The 20,705-nt window shown below is 33.5% G+C and overlaps 1 protein-coding gene, 1 long non-coding RNA gene and 1 pseudogene across 2 annotated transcripts; 1 reads left to right on the plus strand and 2 right to left on the minus strand.

Annotated features, from left to right (window-relative positions):
* Nucleotides 1-11,067: 11,067 nt before the first annotated feature.
* Nucleotides 11,068-13,967, minus strand: LOC125779578 (uncharacterized). Its single transcript, XR_007423352.1, has 3 exons — nucleotides 11,936-13,967; nucleotides 11,798-11,870; nucleotides 11,068-11,598 (listed from the first exon to the last, which is right to left on the minus strand). It is a non-coding gene; the product is annotated as an uncharacterized LOC125779578 (long non-coding RNA).
* Nucleotides 12,626-12,818, minus strand: LOC125779808 (small nucleolar RNA U3; annotated as a pseudogene).
* A 1,161-nt stretch (nucleotides 13,968-15,128) lies between the features above and the next one.
* LOC125779759 (zinc finger BED domain-containing protein 5-like) lies at nucleotides 15,129-18,991 on the plus strand. The gene is made up of 2 exons (XM_049461029.1): nucleotides 15,129-15,251; nucleotides 18,476-18,991. The coding sequence occupies exons 1-2, from the start codon at nucleotides 15,129-15,131 to the stop codon at nucleotides 18,989-18,991; spliced, it is 639 nt and encodes a 212-aa protein (XP_049316986.1).
* The last annotated feature ends 1,714 nt before the right edge of the window (nucleotides 18,992-20,705 follow it).

Here is a 20,705-nt window from a genome sequence, read left to right on the forward strand (position 1 = left end):
AAATGTATTCAAAATCATAAGAATTTATTCAAAATTCATGTTTGTAGGAATCATTTAAATATACATATGTATGTTTACAATTAACAGAGTCTTCTCAAAAATAATAGAATTGCTAAATATTTGGAATAGAAGAAAAGAACTGCAACCAAATACGCAGTGAAATAGATTATAACTGGCTCAGGAATCAATCACTGAGTATATATTATAACACATGCATCCCAAAATACTGATGTCATAACCTTTCCAGCCGACTTTTTCGTCTTTCCACGCCTGAGAACCGGTTCATCATGTGCAGTCCTCTACAATGACTGTCGATTGGACTCCGGGGGGAAATGATGGAGCTATGTTTCTATCACTGACGAAAAATTTCGGCTTTATTACGATTAGAGAGCACTTAAACACTTCTCAGAATCAGTTATTCGTTGTTTTTGTTGGATTATGAACTTGCGAGGCACTCACTTTGCACAGAGCTTTCGCCTCTTTAAACTTAGCAAATATCTTTTCATCGGTGGATTTCCCTGAGCCCAAATTCAACAGTATTTTCCTCCAAAAAGCAATGATTTATTAACACACGAAATGCTTTATGATCCATTTTTTTTTAAACTAACACAAGTTGCTTCACAAAATATTATATCCCATTAACTAATAATTATAATCCAATTAATAGAAATCACATAGATGGTAGTAGTATTATCTATTTATTAGCCACAGGGAAGCGTGGACGGGTCCTCTAGTTATTAATATTTTTTAATTATGTCTAACTGGAAGTTCAAATGGAACAGTCACAGTTCTTGTTACACATTTGGATCTTATATATAAAATAGTAATGATTAATGCTATTATCAAAACTAATGTTAGCGAAACGTGACCACTTACGTGATGAAAATTTATACTTTTTAATTTTATATTTTCTGTTTTGAAGAGTTCTATTTGTTGTTTAAGATGTACGATATCTTTGGTATTGTTTATTAATGTTGAATCAAAAGGTTTTATTTGTAGTTCTGGAATATCTTCAATATCTTTAACCCAAGAAGAGGATAGCAATTCTTTTTTAATTTCAGATTGTACGTGATGAGATGCTGTTACAGTTACTCCTTCATGCCGGACTGTGCATCCTTCTCTTATTGTCATAATGCCTTGACTAGGGATTTCCATATGTATTTGTTGATTATTATCACATTCTAGATATATCATTGCTTTGCTAAATAATTTGTAAAGCCACCGATTTTGAGAAGATAATTTTATCCAAACGTTTTCATTTGTAGAAGGTTTGAAATCACATGCTTCATTTTCTAATTGTTTTAAAGCTGCTACATCACATGAATTATCCGTCGCTGATTTCCAAGCTAAATTTCCAGGACATTGGTAATGATTCTCTGAGTTATTAGAACATTTATCTAGATCTACTTGGTTTATAAGTGAATATTGATTCAAATCAAACTTGTATATTAAATATTCTGCCTTTATTTCTGGAATAATCATATTCCCTTTGTAATTTATTGGAAGTGGATTTAATTTATATACGTTTGACGGTTCATACGATATTAAGGGAATTTCTAGGTTTATGACTAGCCGTGAATCAACAATTAAACCTTTAGCAGTCATCGATTTATAAATTTCTTTTAATTCGTTACCCGATTGTCTTCCAGGTAGTATTAATTTGTGTGGTAGTTTGTTTCTAATAAATTCAATTTTTTTATTAAGTTTCGAAGGCTTTAATAGTTTTGGATTTATGCGACCATGATTTATGTCAATTAGAAGATTAATTATTGAAGTTCAGATTTCTTCACATTCGTCCATAACTATTCCTATTGAAATGGTTAATATTTGAAACATCAAGGTCATTCGTTCAGCATTTTGATCTTTTATTAGTTCGTTATAAAATTTATTAAGTTGTTGATTCATTTTCTCAAAATTACGGTTAACTTCATCTGTTGTCTTTTTTAATATATTTATGGTAGAATCAACTACCGATGTCTGCCTTTTAAACAATTTTGCTATATCTTTTTGGTTGTCGAAAATATTTCTAATATTTGATTCCATATTTTCTCGGTCATCAGCATCCATAATTCCGAATAATATATGGTAAATTGAACCAACGAATTCGAATGGTGCTCGCTTTTTTCTATTTTGTTTTTTCATAAACAATTCATTATTTGCTTTAAGACTATTATATTTGTCATTTAAAGTTGCAGTAATCATTATGCAGGCATCTTCGTAATAGGTCAATATTTTGCATTGATTTTCAAGTCTGTTAATAAATTCTTGTATTTTATGCATCCGATCATAATAAGTACCTAATTCGTAATAGACTATTAAATTCCATTTTGAATTTATTATGTCCATTTTACTAATCGGTTCCAAATATATTGCTGTATTATTTTTTAGTTTAGTCACTGAAGCTCCTGATTTAGATGTATCATTAATGTATAATGACTTAGTTTGTGTTGCAAGCATGAGTATCGTTAAGAACCACATCATCAATTTGCTTGATTTACTCGGTCGTTCTGAGGTTGCAGTATTTTTTGTTATTCTCGAAGTCAGCAAACTTGTCACATGATTTGCTTCCTCTGCTCTACTGCTGTTTGTTACCTCCAGTGGGCATAATTTGTGAACGGGCCGTTTAAGTATGCCAGTTTGTAATTTTAGAGTTACAACTCTTATATTTTCATCCTTTACCGGATGAGTTTCAATAATTTTTCCTAATGGCCATTTGGCTGGATGAGTTTCTTCATCTTTAATAATAACTATTTGTCCTTGTACGAGATTAGCTTGTTTGGTTTTCCACTTCTTCACTATCTATCGCACATAAAGGTCGTGAATTCAGTACTGCTTCAATCTGTGATAGCAAAGTAATCATTTCTTCAAATGTCAATTTAGTTTCGCCTATCACTCTTTTTAAATGATATTTCACCGACTGCACTCCTGCCTCCTAAATTCCTCCGAAGTGAGGAGCTGCCGGGGGCCCGAAATGCCATTGAATTTTATCTGCTTCTAATATGGGAGCTACGGCTGAATTATTTTTGATTGCCATTTTAAAATCTCGGTCTAATCTTCTACAAGCTCCGACAAAATTTGTTCCATTGTCCGAATATATATGTTGACTTTTACCTCTTCTAGCAAAAAATCTTTTCAAAGCAGCTAGGAACGCTTCGGTTGTTAAATCACTTACTGCTTCTAAATTAATAGCTTTTGTTGCCATACAAACAAATACAGCTATATATCCTTTAAATGTTTTTTGTCCTCGTCCTTTTGAACATTTCATATGAATCGGTCCTGCATAGTCTATACCAACGTGTGTAAATGGAATTGACATAGATACTCGGAATTCTGGAAGATTTCCCAATAATTGTTTTGCTACTTCTTTGCGGTAACGTACGCATCTACTACAAGTTCGAATTGTCTTTTTTATAGAATTCTTCAATCCAACAATCCAGTAATTCCTTCTAATCATTGATTCCATTAACTTGTTTCCTCCATGTAAAGTTATTTTATGAATATTTTCAATTATCAATGATGACAAATGTGACTTATTTAATATTATTGGGTGCTTTTGATTAAATTGAAGATTTGAATTACCCAATCTACCTCCTACACGAAGGATTCCCTTATTATCCAAAATTGGATTTAAGCTTGCAATGCTACTTTTATGATTAATTTCTTTTTTTATTTCTAAACTTTCTTCTCTAAATTGTAATTTTTGCTGATATCTTATTAACATTTCTTCAGCTTCCTTCATTTCAGATTTAACTAAGTATTCAGGGCATTTTTTCCCTCTTATTCTTTTTACAAATCGCAAAATATAAGCTACTACCCTTATTAATTTGCTAAACTAGAATATTTAAGTATTACCTTTTCCAAGAAATGTAATTCCTCTGAGGTTGTCACATACGTTGCATCGATTTGAATAATCTTCTTTATTGGCCAATGATGTTCCTCTTCTCGCAACCATTTTGGTCCCTTCCACCATAGATCGTGTTCTATTAGTTTGTTCGCCAGTACCCCTCTGGTTGCTACATCAGCTGGATTGTCCTTTGTTCCAACGTGTTGCCATTTCGCATTGGAAACAAGTAATTTGATTTCTTCTATTCGTGTTCTAATAAATCTGTCTTTACTTTGGCAATTATTTATCCATGCTAACGTTATAGTTGAATCGCTCCAAGCAAATATTTTCATTTCTCTGTTGATGACTGTTTTTATCCTTTGCAGCAATTTAGCAAGTAGGTGAGCCCCGCATAGTTCCGGTTTTGGTAACGTTTTCTTATTTTTAATTGGATTCACTTTAGTTTTACCAGCAACAATTGTTATAACTGATCCAACTTTAGCATATACAACTGCTGCATAAGCTTTCTCTGAAGCATCTGCGAATCCATGTAGTTCAAATTTAAAGTTGTTTTTAGTTTCAAACCATCTAGGAATTTTTATTCTTTTCATCTCTGGTATATGCTGCATAAACTCTTGCCATTCTTTTGTTAAATTCTCGTCAAGTAACTCGTCCCAGTTGAGTTTCATCTACCAAAGTTTCTGTATAAATAACTTTGCTATAACGGTTGTTGGTGAAAGCCATCCCATTGGGTCGAAAATTCGCGCTAAATCAGATAAAGCTTGTCTTTTTGTAACCAGCTTTTGCGTTGAAAGATTCGTATTAAATCCAAACATGTCTTTGGTAGGATCCCATTGAATACCCAATGTCTTTATTGTTTCGTCTTCTGCTATTTTTATTACTTCATTCGCATTATTTACCGGAATTGTTGCTATGATTTCATTGTTGTTTGACATCCACTTCCTTAAGTGAAATCCATATTTTTGTAGTTGTTTCGATATTTCATACTGAATGGCCTTACATTCATCTATTGAATCTGCTCTTGTCATTAAATCTTCCATGTAGAAGTCGTTTTTAATGATGTTTGAAAGCAAATAGTTGTGGGGCTCGCATAGTTTGGCAATTTCTTGTAAAGTTCTCGTTGCCAAAAAAGGAGCTGATGCTGTCCCATATGTAACTGTTTGTAGTTTGTATTCTTCTATCGGCTCTCCTTTTGTTTCTCTCCACAATATACGTTGGTAATCTTGATCACTATCTGTTATTTTAATTTGTCGAAACATCTTTTCAATATCACTAGTTAATACATATTCATGTATTAATATGAAGAGGATGTCATTTAAACTACTTCCATTTGTAGTTTTTGCAGACGCATCGAAAACTACTCGTAGTTTAGTCGTTCTACTGTCTTCTCGAATCACTGCTTGATGTGGCAAATAGTATTTTCCGCATTTATTTTCACTTGCTTTTTCCATGTGGCCCATTTCTGAATATTCTTTCATAAATTGCACATATTGTTGTTTTAACTCGTTATTTGAAGCGAACCTTTTCTCAAGACTAAGAAACCTCGCCATAGCTTGTTTGCGAGAATCGCCCAATTCTTTTTCTTGTTTAAAAGGTAGATTGACGACAAATCGATTATTTCCATCTCTTACTGTTGTTTTTTCAAAAATTCTTAGGCATTCATCATCATCTGCTGTATCTGCTGGAGTTGTAGTGTCTTCTATTTCCAAAAACTTCTCCAATGTTGTAGTAACCGCTGCTAAAATTGTACTGTTTTTTCTCGGTTGTTGTAAAACTCCCGACAATATCCAGCCCAATTTCGTAGCTTGACCTAGTATTCGATCCTTTTTAAATATACCTTCTTCTAGTATGTCGGCATATATGTCACTTCCAATGACAATATCGATTCGATCTGATTTATTGAAATTGGGATCAACTAAAGTGTAGTTTTTCAATTGTTCTACATCCCATTTAAACGTTTTGTCTGGTTGAGCACTCGCTAATTTCGGCAAAATTAGTGCTTCGACATTGTACGCCTCGTTGCTTAGGAATCTCGGCTTGATTTTAATGTTGATTTTAAATTTGGACACTCCCACTGCGGTATTTCCTAAACCTTGTAGTTCAGTTACTTCTATTCTTCTTGGTAAATGAAGTATTTGAGATGCTTCTTCGGAAATAGTAGTTTTTTTTGGATCCTTGATCGATTAGAGCTCGCAATGTCACATACTCTCCATTTGCTGCCTTCACCCTTATCTGTGCTGTTGCTAGGAGTATCGCCATTTCCGAATGTTTCGTCATCATTGTGGAAGATGTTTTTGTGACATTTTCTTTACTTCCTCCTTTTCCTTTTTGGAATTCATTGAAGTGCAATAAATTATGTTGATTTCTTTCACACTTATTGCACTTCTTTTTATACTCTCGCAACAAAGTTGCTAAAGAGAGTATTATAGTTTTGTTCACATAACGGTTGTTTGTAAGTCCTAAAACTAAAAGAGTCAGATATAGGGTTATATATACCAAAGTGATCAGGGTGACGAGTAGAGTTGAAATCCGGATGTCTGTCTGTCCGTCCGTCCGTGCAAGCTGTAACTTGAGTAAAAATTGAGGTATCGCGATGAAACTTGGTACACGTATTTCTTGGCTCCATAAGAAGGTTAAGTTCGAAGATGGGCAAAATCGGCCCACTGCCACGCCCACAAAATGGCGGAAACCGAAAACCTATAAAGTGTCATAACTAAGCCATAAATAAAGATATTAAAGTGAAATTTTGCACAAAGTATCGCATTAGGGAGGGGCATATTTGGACGGAATTTGTTTGGAAAAGTGGGCGTGGCCCCGCCCCCTAAACAGTTTTTTGTACATATCTTGGAAACTGCTATAGCTATGTCAACCAAACTCTACAGAATCGTTTCCTTCAGGCATTTCCATATACAGTTCAAAAATGAAATAAATCGGATAATAACCACGCCCACCTCCCATACAAAGGTTATGTTGAAAATCACTAAAAGTGCGTTAACCGACTAACAAAAAACGTCAGAAACACAAAATTTTACGGAAGAAATGGCAGAAGGAAGCTGCACCCAGGCTTTTTTTAAAAATTGAAAATGGGCGTGGCGTCGCCCACTTATTAACCAAAACCCATATCTCAGGAACTACTCTACCGATTTCAATGAAATTCGGTACAGAATATTTTCTTAACATCCTGATGACATGTACGAAATATGGGTGAAATCGGTTCACAACCACGCCTTCTTCCAATATGACGCTATTTTGAATTCCATCTGATGCCTTCTCTGTATAATATATACATTAGGAACAAATGATGATAGCGGAATAAAACTTTACACATATATATAGCTTTCCAAGGTCCCTTATATCGAACACGAAGAACTCAGTGCCTAATCTAACCTAACCTAATTTTTCACCGAAAATATCGGTAAATTTCTCAGAATTTAATTCTAATTAATTTTACAGCAAAATAAAAAAAATATGTAAATGACGGATAATGAAATCTCGATTATCACTTTATCATGCGAGAGTATAAAATGTTCGGTGACACCCGAACTTAGCTCTTCCTTACTTGTTATTATTACATTTTCCTTCATATACGTGATCAAGGCAAATGTAGCATAACTTGTTGTTTGTTATGAATCTTCTTCGATTCATCGTAGTCAATGTCTGAAACTTTCTGCATTCACCAATTTGATCCAGGAACCTTGCAGTATACACAATTATTTTATGCCGCTGTATAAAATGTAGGTGTTCGCTGTGGTTGCTTTTGATTGTTCCATTTAGTTGGTTTTCTGTCGCGTATTGCTTCTAGAGCTTGATATTGCTGTTCCAGAAAACTGAAGACGTCATCTAGGATTTGCATATCCATACTTTTTTTTACGTTTTGCTCGTATAAACGTAGACTTTCTTTGTCTAGTTTTCGAACCACTATCCGAGCTATGATGGCTTGTTCGTCATTTAAATTTAGATTTAGCCCTTTTAAAGCATAAATGCATTCTTTGGTGGTATCTAACAGCTGCTTCATGCTTTGTGCACTTTCTCCATTTGCTGTCGGTTGATCAAGTAGTCTGTCTACTTGTGCTGTAAATTGTAGTCTTCTATTCTCATACCTTTCCTTGAGAATTTGCCAAGCAGCTTCATAATTTGTTGCTGTTACTGGTAGATGTTGAATTAATCTACCAGCTTCTCCACCTAATGATGTCTTCAATCGGAACATCTTTTCCACTTCTGTAAAGTGCTTCGAATCATGCACCAAACTTTTAAAAAGATCGTGGAATGACGACCATTGTTTCATTTCACCGTAAAACATCGGAATTTTAATTTCCTGCAGTTTTATATTGGAATACATTGTTTGTGGTGAATTATAATTATTTAATTTCTCCGTTATCCTTTCGATGATGATTTTGTATTCTTGACGAAATACATCTATTTGTTCCTCAATAGATTCTTCAGTTGTTTCAACTTATTTGATATTTTGAGTTTCAAAATATGATTGTTCAACATTTTCTAATTGTATTTGAAGCTTGGTTTTGAATTCTCTCATTTGCTCGAGAGAATCTAATGCATTTCTTCGTATTTCATCCATCGTGCTTTTGAGCATTTTTGCTCGACGTTGATATTTTCTTTCAACGCCAGACGCGGCTTCAGGTGGTGCGACCTGAATAGTTTGTGGCGTAGATTCTATTTGCCACATGCTGCTCACTGCTGAAACACCTTCGGCAGTACTTTGAATTCTTAAATTCTGAATAGAATTCTCCATTGTTTGCATTACATGCTCGAAGTAGTTCTTCGCAATGTATTCCTCAGCTTCTTGACTCTTCTTAGCCATTATTTTATTATGATTTGCAGTAAAATCTTTCATAACAGTCTGAATATGATACATATATTCCAGACATGAAGCCTTTCTTATCTTTCCGCTCAGGATTTTCTGCTCCTCCAACGCAGCTAGATCTCCCAACTCCTTCTGTCGTGTTAGCAAATTCTTCATATTTGCTTCTTTATAGATGGTTTTGTATATATATATTTTTTTTTTTTGTACTGTTCTTGTTGTTATAGCCACAAGGACGCTTTCAAAAATTTTTTTAACTTTTACTAAAAGTAATTTTTATAAATGCAGGTAGTCTTTGCTATTCCGGCTTACATTTATTTTTACTTGGCTAAGTAATGCTCTTTTTCTTTTAAGAGGCTTCTAGTACTTGCACTTGCTCGATTCTTTTTCAAAAAGAGGATCGAAGGACCAAATGTACAGAAAAAACAGTCTTTGCTTAAGTCTGTACTGTGAGAGTTCACTTTTGACTCTGATTTTCTTTATTAAAATTTCTTCCCTCAATACATTTCTTAATTCTAATTTCTTAACTATGTATATATGTATATGTGTGTATGCTTAGTGTGCATACACATATGTAAATATGTATTATATTTTTATTGCATTTTCCAGATACCAACGCATTGATATTTTATAGTTTTTTTAGATTAGTGCATCTAACGCACTTATACACATACGTACACACGCTTGATACTTTCTTATCTGTTGCTTGTGTGCATTAATATTTCGAGTATGTATATTTTGTATTTTAATATTAGTATTATGTATACTCTAATTTATGAGTTTTCTTTTATGTGCAATGATTTTCACATTTTTATGAGCAAGTCTCATATTACAATTTTGTTGCTTATCATTGCACTTGACATTTAGTGGACTGTATATACTTTTTATTTAATTTATTGTTTACATGTATATTTTTATGTATTAATGTAGTTGTGTCAAAAATATAATTTTGTATATATAATTCTATCTTAAGGTTACAAAACTTTCATGTTCATATCTTAATGAACAGAAGGCGACGATAAAATAGTCGGAGAACTTTCAAAACTAAATGGCACCAACAGCTCCTGCGAATACATATCTTCTAAAATGTTTGTGGTGCAGCGATTTCTGTAGAAGGGAAATAAATATTTAATACGTATAAAATATTAAAAAAAAGATTAACTTACGGTCTGGGCTGTATATATAGTTTTAAAAAGCTCATATTATCGAACAATGGCCAGGTTTCGGTGTTACTCGCCCCACTGAATCTCTCCCTTAGAGTCAGCCACCTCTTCGAACATTGCTCAGCTGTAAAATAAACCCAACATAAACTATTAAATTCTACCTATATATATATGTACATATATACAAAATATATTAAAATCTTATAAATAATAATAACAATTACTTACCAGTAGCACCTAGCTCCTTTGCCACGCTTACCCTAGCAGCCTTCTTCTTGCTCGGCACCCGGTAGCCTACGCAGGCCTTGTTATACAAAATTTCACGCGCACGCACTTCTTCTATTAATTTTGTCATCATTCATTGTGATTATGTCGATTATTTATTTCTGGCAAATTAAATTTAGAAAATTAAAAGAGACGATTAAAATGAAATGATGAAAATGAAATGAAGCGTGCTATGTAAAAAAGCGAGGGAAAGAACCGAGCTGACACTCTCTGAAATGTCAAAATAAAAGGAGAGAGCAAAGATGCCACTCTCTGAAATGTCAACGTAATTTGAAATTCTAAATTCAATAGACTTTCAAGTCAAGTCAAGCGTTCGGTAATCAAATACATGCAAGGCTCATTAAACAGATCTTTTATGTGACAGTTCTCAAGTCTGGCTAGGTCAAGTCAAGCATGCATAACTGGAGCTTAAGTGTCAATGGTGGTGTTGGTGGTAAGCGCTTGGAAAGTCAAGATGCTAACATCTCGACAGAATAAATTTTCAGTTTTTTGCTTTTAACATCGTATACTTTACAAAGAAATATTTTTCTTACTAATAGAAATTAAATTTATCACAGCAATATTATGTATGTATATGTATATTATGTGTATTGCTGTGATAAATTTAATTTATATTAGTAAGAAAAATATTTATTTGTATAGTACACGATGTTAAAAGGCATACATCTTCTATCCTATCTTGTGAATCTGCACATGCTCATATGAGTGTATGTATACGCATGAGCGCGTTCAGAAATTGAAATCATATTTTCATACTTATTACATGTGCGCGCATTGACTTGCATGTTCATACATTCCCTGCCAACCATGAGTGGGTAAACATCCAGATAATCGGCTGGTTGCATGGTGGTAAACGTGGAGATAAACATATAGAGTATGTCTTAGGCAGACCGAATATTCGACCGTCTTTTCCCCTCACACGTACGTATACATGTGATCATACATCTCTGTTGCGCTCATTCAGCAGTGTCATATAGAAAAGTATATCTGTCCTGCTCTAATATCCCCGATCGACGGCTGATACAGGGTTGCATTTTAAACAGCTGATGCAGGGTTGTATTTTAAACAGCTGATGCAGGGTTGCATTTTTTAATTCCTACTTTTAAAATTTCAAACAAAACTTTTAATTTTTTAAAATTTTTATTTTATTTTATTTTTCACATAATCTCATAAAATTTTTATAAATTATATAAATAAAAATATATTACATTTAAAAAATAATTATCTATTATCTGAAAAAAGATTTATTAGAGAGAAACATTATTGATACCTGAAAATAGAAGACAAATATCTGAAAAAAGATTGAAACAAAATAAAGGTTATTAATACCTGAAAATAAATAATAATTACATTGAATTTGTAATATCTAAAAGAAAAAGAAAGATTAATTGTATAAAATGATAATAATATCTGAAAGCAAAGATTAATTAAATAAAAATAGTGATTAAATCTGAAAAGAAAGAATAATTAAATAAAAATAATAATATCTGAAAGAAAAGATAAATATTATTTGATCAAAATATAAAGCAAACATTTGTTTTCACATATTATATATATGGATTGTGCAGGCCGCCTTAAACGCATAAAATACATACATACGTACATATGTACATATTTATTTTTGCGTATTATATTGGACTGCGCAGTTCAATTTCAAACAACACACACTTTTTTTCACATACTTACTGAACAGTTGATATTTGCTGCTTCCGATGGTATTGCTGCTGCTGCTATTTCCAATCCATTCTGATTTCCAATGCTATAAAAACAAATGATATAATTATTTGCAAATTATTTTAAAAAAATCACATAAAATTCACTTACTTCTTCTTGTTGTACAAGCACGAATGACATGCGTTTTTCAATCGTTTTTTTATTACCCTTTTTGGGATTTTCTTTTCGCACTATTGACAATTATGTTTTCTCCTTCGCACTCATTCAAATAAATCAAGAAATGAAAAAACTTTTTTTCATCGCTTTTAGGTAAACAAAAAATAACCCGAAAATGTGCGTTGGTGTTAGTGAATAGACAAAAAAATGTGTAGTTGTATTGGAATATTTGTCTCAAATGGGTAGCCGTGGTTGGCAGGGTTCATATATACTTATATGTACATATATTTGCATACATTGCCGAACAAATAATGCACAAGCATACAAACATACATATGCGTACACATATGAATATGTCACCAACAAAAAATTGATCTTCACAAGTCAATATGGCAGTCAAATTGGCGAAGAACAAAAGAGAGATGATTACGCTGCAAATTCTCTTCCGCAACGAAGAGACAGAACTACTTTCCGAGTCAAAATTCCTTCATTTAGACTTTGCTTTATTCTTCCTTTTATGTGCATAATAAATTTATAAAATGTGAATTTAAGTTTTCTAGTTTTCTTTCATACAAAATGATATGCATTTCTGAATATCAGTAAGAAGTATAACTTCTTCCGCGCGTAGGGACTCCACACGCACCCTTTTTTTGTGTAAAACCTTGGAATTTATTCATTAAAATCACCACTCAGAAGTCGTTTTATCCGTTGTACGCGAACGTTTTTCAAAGAAACGTAATTTCTAATATGCCACAAGTCAAAATTAGAAATGAACTTCTTAAACCTCACGCTGTCAGATAAAACGATATACCTCGTCATCGCGGGTCGATTTTCAAAAAATGTAAATGAATTTTTCAAAGACCAACGCAGAGTATTTCAACAAAAAGTCACTCAAAATAGTTGAGAATTCGCAGAAATGAAAGACAAACGAAAGAAAAAGAAGTATAACTTCAATAATGCACAAGCATACAAACATACATATGCGCACACATGTGAATAGTCCCCTCGTCATCGCGGGTCGATTTGCAAAGAAAGTAAATGAAGACTGACCAGAGAACTTAAAAGTATAGAAAAGGTGCAGGTTCGACTGCGAACATTTGATAGATTCAAATTAGGGAATTCACCGCATTTGTTAACATTGTAGGTCGGAATTCGCCTCTTTTAACATTTTTTACAATTCTCTCACATATTCTAACCGAGAATATGAAGAGAGAGAAATATATGTATTTATAAAATAATTTCTTTGATATTCCATAGGATGGAAATATGTATGTAGAACTTTTTTTATTTTTGGTTTATTATTTTTCAAATTATTTAATGTTAATTTGATCTTATTTTATAATAACTCATTTTAAATATATAAAAGATTTACCTAAACATTATGATTATATTTTCATGATTCATACGCAATGTACGAATGTAAGCAATTTCGTTTTGCCGTCGGCATTTCCATATTGACATGCAAAAGTAATTATGTATTTCATTGTTTCGTTTTGGCCCAATTTTGTATATTAAGACAAGTGTCAATAAACGCGCCAAAATCAAATATATTATATATTCATATGTTTTAAACTTTACATAAAATTGAAGTGTCAATAATTGCGCAAATTTTCATAAAGTTGGAAATTTTGCGCGAATAAGACGTGTGCGGTTTAAGTCGTGAATTTTACTTACAAATATTAATTAATTTGAAAGTGCCGAAAAATGCGAAACGGAATTTCAATAAATTTAAGTAAATTTACATGTATTTTCATTTATATTTAATTATCAATAAATGTTTTAAAAATTATTTGCCCTAGTTGTCCATTTTATTTTCTCACACATTTCAGCCGATTTTTGTATAGAAATTTGACCGACGTAGAAGCAAAATGCGAAACAATCATACATACATATATTATGTAGTTTGCACATTTGTTTGTATGTTTGTGAAAGCAAATGTTCTACAAAAGCATATTTCTATACTTAAACAAAATTGTTAGAACCATCGTATGTTTCTTACATGCATAACCAAACCATACTTAAGTCAGCGCAACCTGAGTGTCAATGGTGGTGTTGGTGGTAAGCGCTTGGAAAGTCAAGCTACCACAGGTTCGAATCTCGACAGAGTAATTTTTTTAATTTTTTGCTTTTAACATCGTATACTATACAAATAAATATTTTTCTTACTAATAGAAATTAAATTTATTACAGCAATGTTATGTATATGTATATTATTTATATTGCTGTGATAAATTTAATTTCTATTAGTAAGAAAAATATTTATTTGTATAGTATACGACGTTAAAAGGCATACATCTTCTATCCTATATTGTGTATCTGCACATGAGTTACATATATAAATAAGCCACTAACAAGTAGTAAAACTCATAAATTTGCTGAATTTCTTAATGAAATAAATAAATAAAATTAAAAGGTACAAAACAAAATCATTTTATTAACAATATTTCCGAGAATCTGTTAAGTTATGAGGTTATCACTTTAGTCAGCATTTAAGTAAACATATGTAATAAGTATAATAAGTATTTATGATTTGTAAGCAATAATTCATTGCAATAGTAACTAAAAGTGAAGTTAGTCTGATTCAAGTATCCAAACCAACTGGTTTAATTTCTCTAGGGCAGTGTTTTTCAATCTTTTTGATTTCGCGACCCCTTTACAGGTTGAAATATTCTGTCGACCCCCTTGTGTCATAGTAAGTCAAAGAAATAATTTAATTTTAATTAAAAGACTACATACGTTAGGTAATAAGTTTTTCCTATTTTGGCAAATTTATCTATTGGGTTGTCAAAAAAGTCTTGCGGTATTTTCGAGAGTTGGCGCTGAAAGCGCGTAGTTCTAGTTTTCTTCGTCGCAACGGATCATGCTATACCTTTTTGAAAAGCTCATTTCACGCGCTAACATGTGTTTGATTGATTGTCGTTTCTTTTAAGTCGTTCGTGAGTTATAGCGTCGCAAACATGGGGCAAAATAAAGAGAAAATACGGCATATTTTACAGTACTACTACGATAAAGGCAAAAATGCATCTCAAACCGCCAATAAAATATGTGCAGTTTATGGACCCGATACATAGAATCTCGATGTATGGGTGCCACACGAATTGATTCAATAAAAATACCGCAAGACTTTTTTGACAACCCAATATTATTCGCGCGGGTCATACGACGTCGGCGACGGTGACGTGAGAGTATGAAACCGTCAAAGCTTATGCGGCATCTCACAACCAAGCATCAAAAAGAAGCTGATAAGCCGTTGGATTTCTTTGAACGAAAGTTGAAAGCTCTTAGTCAGCAGCAAAATACTATAATTCAGGTAAGTAAGAAAATAATGAAAAAAGCGTGTAGTGCACTATAAATCAGGGCCCGAATCGCGGCACACGTTAACGAACGAAATTTATGAAATTTTTTTGTTTTCGGATCGTTGTACTCGCTATCGAATGCGCACTTTCGAAATTTGAAATTTCCTCATTCGATAACGTGTTCTCGTTTGTACGAAAGAATCGAAATCTCACTCGTTAGCTATTTGAGAACCGTTATAGTACAAATTAAAAAAAAAAAGTTTGAATATAACAGTTAAAATTAATCGGAAGTGAAATATAAGTTATTTTTCTTTTATTGAGTTTATTTAACATGTATTATAATTATAAATAATGATTTAAGGACAAATATGCACCAAAAAAATTTGATGAGTAATTTTATACTACAGCATCAGAATTTAGCAAATAATATTTTGCCTAATTGTGGGCAAGGCAAAGTTGCATTAAATAAGCTATGGGGTACATTGACGCTAAAACTTAACGCTGCCGGGCCACCGATGAAAGATGCTAAATTTTGACGAAATGATGAATAGAATGATAAAGATAATAATAAAATACAAAAATAGGTATTTGCTGATCAAAAGCACAATATAAAAAAGAAAATTTCTTTCAAAAAAGCCTCGAAACAAAAGACTGGTGGTGGTCAGTACGAGGAAAAGCTTTTAACTGTAGCAGAAGAGCAACTCCTCCATGCTACGGGGATAGATGTTGCAGTAGAAGTAAAAATCTTGAGAAACTAATTGCTTAAAAGAAGAGATCGCTGCAAATAAAAGAAGATGTACATCAAGCAGATATGCAAAAAAGCTGTAGAGTTGCAGATTAAAACTCATGAGCTTGAAATTTTAAAGAGAAAAATTAAGAAATAAACACCAATATATACGATATGTTAATTCCAAGTTCCTGCTTTTATTGGAAATATATTTATTAGAACAAAACATGAATTCAAATGTTGTTGGAACGTTTAATTCATTTAGATAATAAAATACTGGATAATATTGTTACAAAAAGTAGTATTAAGTTTTATTTGTATTGCTATATGCATCCCTGATTATGAACAATAGCTGTAGGTATATGGAATAGCATTTGTCTTGTTGTAGACATCTGGCGCCACGGCTGTCTGCTCGTCGAAACAATAGACATCTGGCGCCGCACTGTCTGCTTGTCTAGGTAAACAATTGCTGAGTCTGGCGCCGCGACTGTCTGCTTGCGTCTGGCGCCGTATAGCCGTATGTTCTGGTAATTTCCAGACGCGATATTCTAGAAGGACACGTCGGCATCAGCGAGAAGTGCGTGGCTATATAAGCCGTGGCAGCGCCAACGTAATCGATCAGTGCTAAGAGTAAACTGCTATAGTGTAGACGAGTTGTGAAATAAAGAGTTGTTGAATTAAATTAAACAGTGTTGATTTTATTTGTCAATCCAGAGATACGAACCTAACAAAGTAAACTAGCAAGAGTAAATTCGTAACAATATGATCTCTAATTTTATGACCAATTTAGTTAATTGAGTCTCATTTCCCGTATCTATTTCTATATTATTGTCTTCATTTACAAAATATTTTCAATATGTTGAATTTTTTAACTGTATGCAACACTGCACATACATTGCCGAACTTTGCCACCTTTTCAGGAATATACCGACTTATGTTATCTTTACTTAAAATTTTCCACCGGCCCACTCTTTTAAATTGAATGCTGAATGTTCTGGCATTGTTATCTGGTGTACGATGCCGATGAGTTTGTGTTTCCGAGAGAAAAGCACTTGGATAGTGTTTCGTGCATTTATTATCAGATATACAAACCGAAAAGCGATTGTAGTGGATGCAAGGTCCATGAACCATATTGGTTTCTACCACTTCGTATAATACTGGATCTTTCTCTGGATCACGAATTTCCGCAGAAATGGTTTCATCAATATGATCTGGTGTAACCACCATCCACCATCCAAAGAAGAATGTATGCGTGCGGCAAACCTCTCTTTTGCCACTCAAAAGAGTACATCTAGCATCTAACAGCACCATATATACGTTGCTTCAAGATAAAGTCCATCGAAGCTGTTGTTTGAAAAGTCTTGCTGTGACATCGTGACGATCGCTTGCTAATTGACCGCGATCCATAACACCGCACGTATGTCATCGCATCCTGGGAATACTCGGTCATGTGCCTTGGGCTACTAATGTATGTTGATGCCAAAAAGAACGCCGACCGATATTAGCGGGACCTCTTCGTGACATCGTAGCAAATTTCAATCTGTAATTGATCACTTTGTATGCAACACACATAACAATTTCACTGAATAATTTTCAAAAATTTTTGAAGCAAACGACAAATTTGAACGATTCAAATAATTGAAAAACAAAACAAAAAAATTTAAAAAAATTTGTATGGAAAAAATTAACTTTTTGGAATTGTCCAATTTTCCGACTCTTCCTCACGAAAAGCATACAGGTTTTTTTATTTCTATACCTTCCCCGATCCTCCCAGAACATTCTCTGAAAATTTCATCAAGATTGGTTCAGTCGTTCTCTCAGCGTTACTAATAAACAAACATTCACTCGTTTGTATGGGAAAAAGAAAAGGGCTGGTTTTAAGGGTTTTCCGTCAATTATTCGAATTTTTCTTGCCGTAAAAACCTTCCTTGAACCTCAAAGAACATTTTAAAAAAAGAATTGGCAAAATTGTTCTAAGCGTTGTTGAGTTATGCGCTTACCAACACATTTTGCGATTCATTTTTATATATAAGATTTGCATTGAATTCAAATTCAAATACTTGTTTTGTTTCGTATTTGAATGTATTCGAAAATGTCATTTACAGCTACACCAGGGAAGTTATTTCATAAAATTTCTATTCGTTTCGTGTCGAGTGCGACGATCCGCACACTCGACACGTTACGAAATTTCACTCGATACGATTACTTGCTCGCTCACGACTGCCGCGATTCGGGCCCAGCTCTTAAAAAGCGCCCCACCCTTTTTTCACAATAATACTATTTTTTATTTATTTATTTATTTTCCATATTGACAAATATTTTTGATTTTTTAGTTTACGTTATCGTCAAAGCGTGTTTTTTAGTTTTTTTTATACTATATTTTTACTGTTGGTGTTTATTTATGTGTTATTTGCATACAACTTTTGATTATACTTAATTTCGGTGTGCAAAGGTTCCGCGTCCTTAATTTTTATTGACTGTTCACTTGTATAATATTTGGTTTATTTTCAGGCATCCAGTGTAAACGAGTCAACATTATTAGCTGGCTACAAAGTCGCATATCGAGTTGCTAAAGCAGGGAAACCACATACAATTACCGAAAATCTTATTTTGCCAGCGGCACTCGATATGGTTGAAATTATGGTCAGTCAGCAGGAGGCAACCAAATTAATAAAAATACCACTTTCTGACAATACTATTTTACGCAGAATAAACGATATGGCCAAGGATATTCAAGAACAAAAATTAAAGAATAGCCAACATTTTGCTTTGCAGTTCGATGAATCTACTGATATTTCCGACTGTGCACAGTTTATAGTATTTGTGCGCTTTGAAGCAGATGACAGTATTACGGAAGAAATCTTATTTTGCAAAGCACTTCCTGCAAACACTACTGGCCAGTGTTTGTACGATATGTTTTTAGAAAGCACTTGCGACTACGATATTGATTGGAAAAAATGTATCGCTATTTGTAGCGATGGCGCTAAAGCTATGACTGGCAAAAATAGCGAACTCATTGCAAAATGAAAATCGATAATACCAAACATATCCTGGACACACTGTTTTCTTCATCAACAGGCTCTAGCTGCTAAGATAGTACCTTCTTATTTAAATGACGTGCTCAAGGAGGTAATAAAAATTGTGAATTCTATCGAAGGTAAAGCTTTGCAAACCCGGCTATTTAGAATCGTTTGTAAAGATATGGGATCAATTCATCAAAATCGTCTTTATCACACAGAGGTCAGGTGGCTATCCAAAGGAAAGGTATTGACAAGAGTTCTGGAACTGAGAGCTGAATTGTTAATGTTCTTACAAGATGCAAAATCAGAATATGCTTACCGTTTTTCTGACCCTATTTGGCTCTTGAAATTAGCATTTTTGGCAGATCATTTTAGCCACCTTAACAATGTGAACAAGAACCTTCAAGGAAGAGAAGAAAATATTTTATCAGCTAAAAATAAAGTAAAAGCATTTCCGGAAAACTTCGTTTGTGGTCGACGTCTCTGCAAAACAAAATGTTTGAGTCTTTTCCCTGTGTTCAGAAGATTGTTGAAGATAATGCATCAGACAAAACTTTTGCAGTATCGGCTCATATTCCTTGCATGATACAAAGCTTGCGTAATTTACAAGAGAAGCTTTTGACATACTTTCCAGACTTGCACTCTGAAGCTGACAATGGGCGTAGATGGATTTTAAACCCTTTTTTGGACAAATAAATAGATCTGACTGATGTCAACACAAAAATGAAAGAATGTCTTCTAGAATTAGCTACTGATGGCATGCTTAAAAGGGAATTTTATTCGCAAAGTGTCGACGTATTTTGGATGAAAAGAAAACACGAATATCTAGAGCTGGCAAGGGAAGCTCTTAGATTGTTAGTGCCATTCGCCACTTCATACTAAAAAAAAGAAAATGATTTAATTATTAATGTTTCAAAAATAACACCACTAATGAAAAATAAACAAGCACATCTTTCTCAATAAAATTATGTTTTTGTTGTGTAAGAACCTCGACTTTTTCTTTCAGCTGGCGACCCCCCGAGTAAGGCTTCGCGACCCCCTAAGGGGGTCGCGACCCACAGATTGAAAAACACTGCTCTAGGGTAAACTCGGTACTCGGTACTTTTTAAAAACGCTCGAACGCGACGAAGATACAAAATTGGTGCAGTCGGTAGGATCCTTAGAAAGTATTAAGGATTCAGTGATACGAACCGCATTCGAGAAACAGACAAATTTTTTCCCTCCTGAAATCGCTATATCAAATAGTTTTCATAAATCCCCAAACTAATTCGGAATCCGGAAAGACGCAATAATCGGCACCACCGAGGTGCAGTGAACGTTAATTGTAAATGTAAAAATTAAACTAAAAAGTTGAGAAGTGAAAACGACCTTAAAAATTAAAAGGCGTTAATTTACCTGATCAAGTTAAAAAAAAATAAAAAGTTTTTGTGAAAGTTTTTTGCAGTGAACACGATTCAAAACAAGAAGAGCGTGAATTCACCAAAAAACAAAGTTTATAAAGTGAAGTAACCGAAACCATTGAAAATAAAACTAAATCGTCAAGGAACCGAGCCTACGATAGCAGTAGAAACATGGAGAACGATCAGACTCAGATGGCGCAGTCAACCTGGTAGAGGAACTTGCTTGCAGAGAGCAACAATTAGAGCAAATGCGGCAAGCTTACCTTGAGTTAAGAAACCGGGCAGAAGGAAACAACAGTAGCAGACACGCACTCATAAGAA

Source organism: Bactrocera dorsalis, chromosome 6, assembly GCF_023373825.1.
Source record: "Bactrocera dorsalis isolate Fly_Bdor chromosome 6, ASM2337382v1, whole genome shotgun sequence".
NCBI classification, from domain to species: Eukaryota; Metazoa; Arthropoda; class Insecta; order Diptera; family Tephritidae; genus Bactrocera; species Bactrocera dorsalis.

What these genes read in the sequence shown, in the direction of transcription:
- LOC125779759 (XM_049461029.1), top strand. Translation starts at nt 15,129, where the DNA reads ATGAAACCGTCAAAGCTTATGCGGCATCTCACAACCAAGCATCAAAAA. An exon ending in AGCAAAATACTATAATTCAG is followed by an intron (nt 15,252 to 18,475) that starts GTAAGTAAGAAA and finishes GTTTATTTTCAG; the next exon opens with GCATCCAGTGTAAACGAGTC.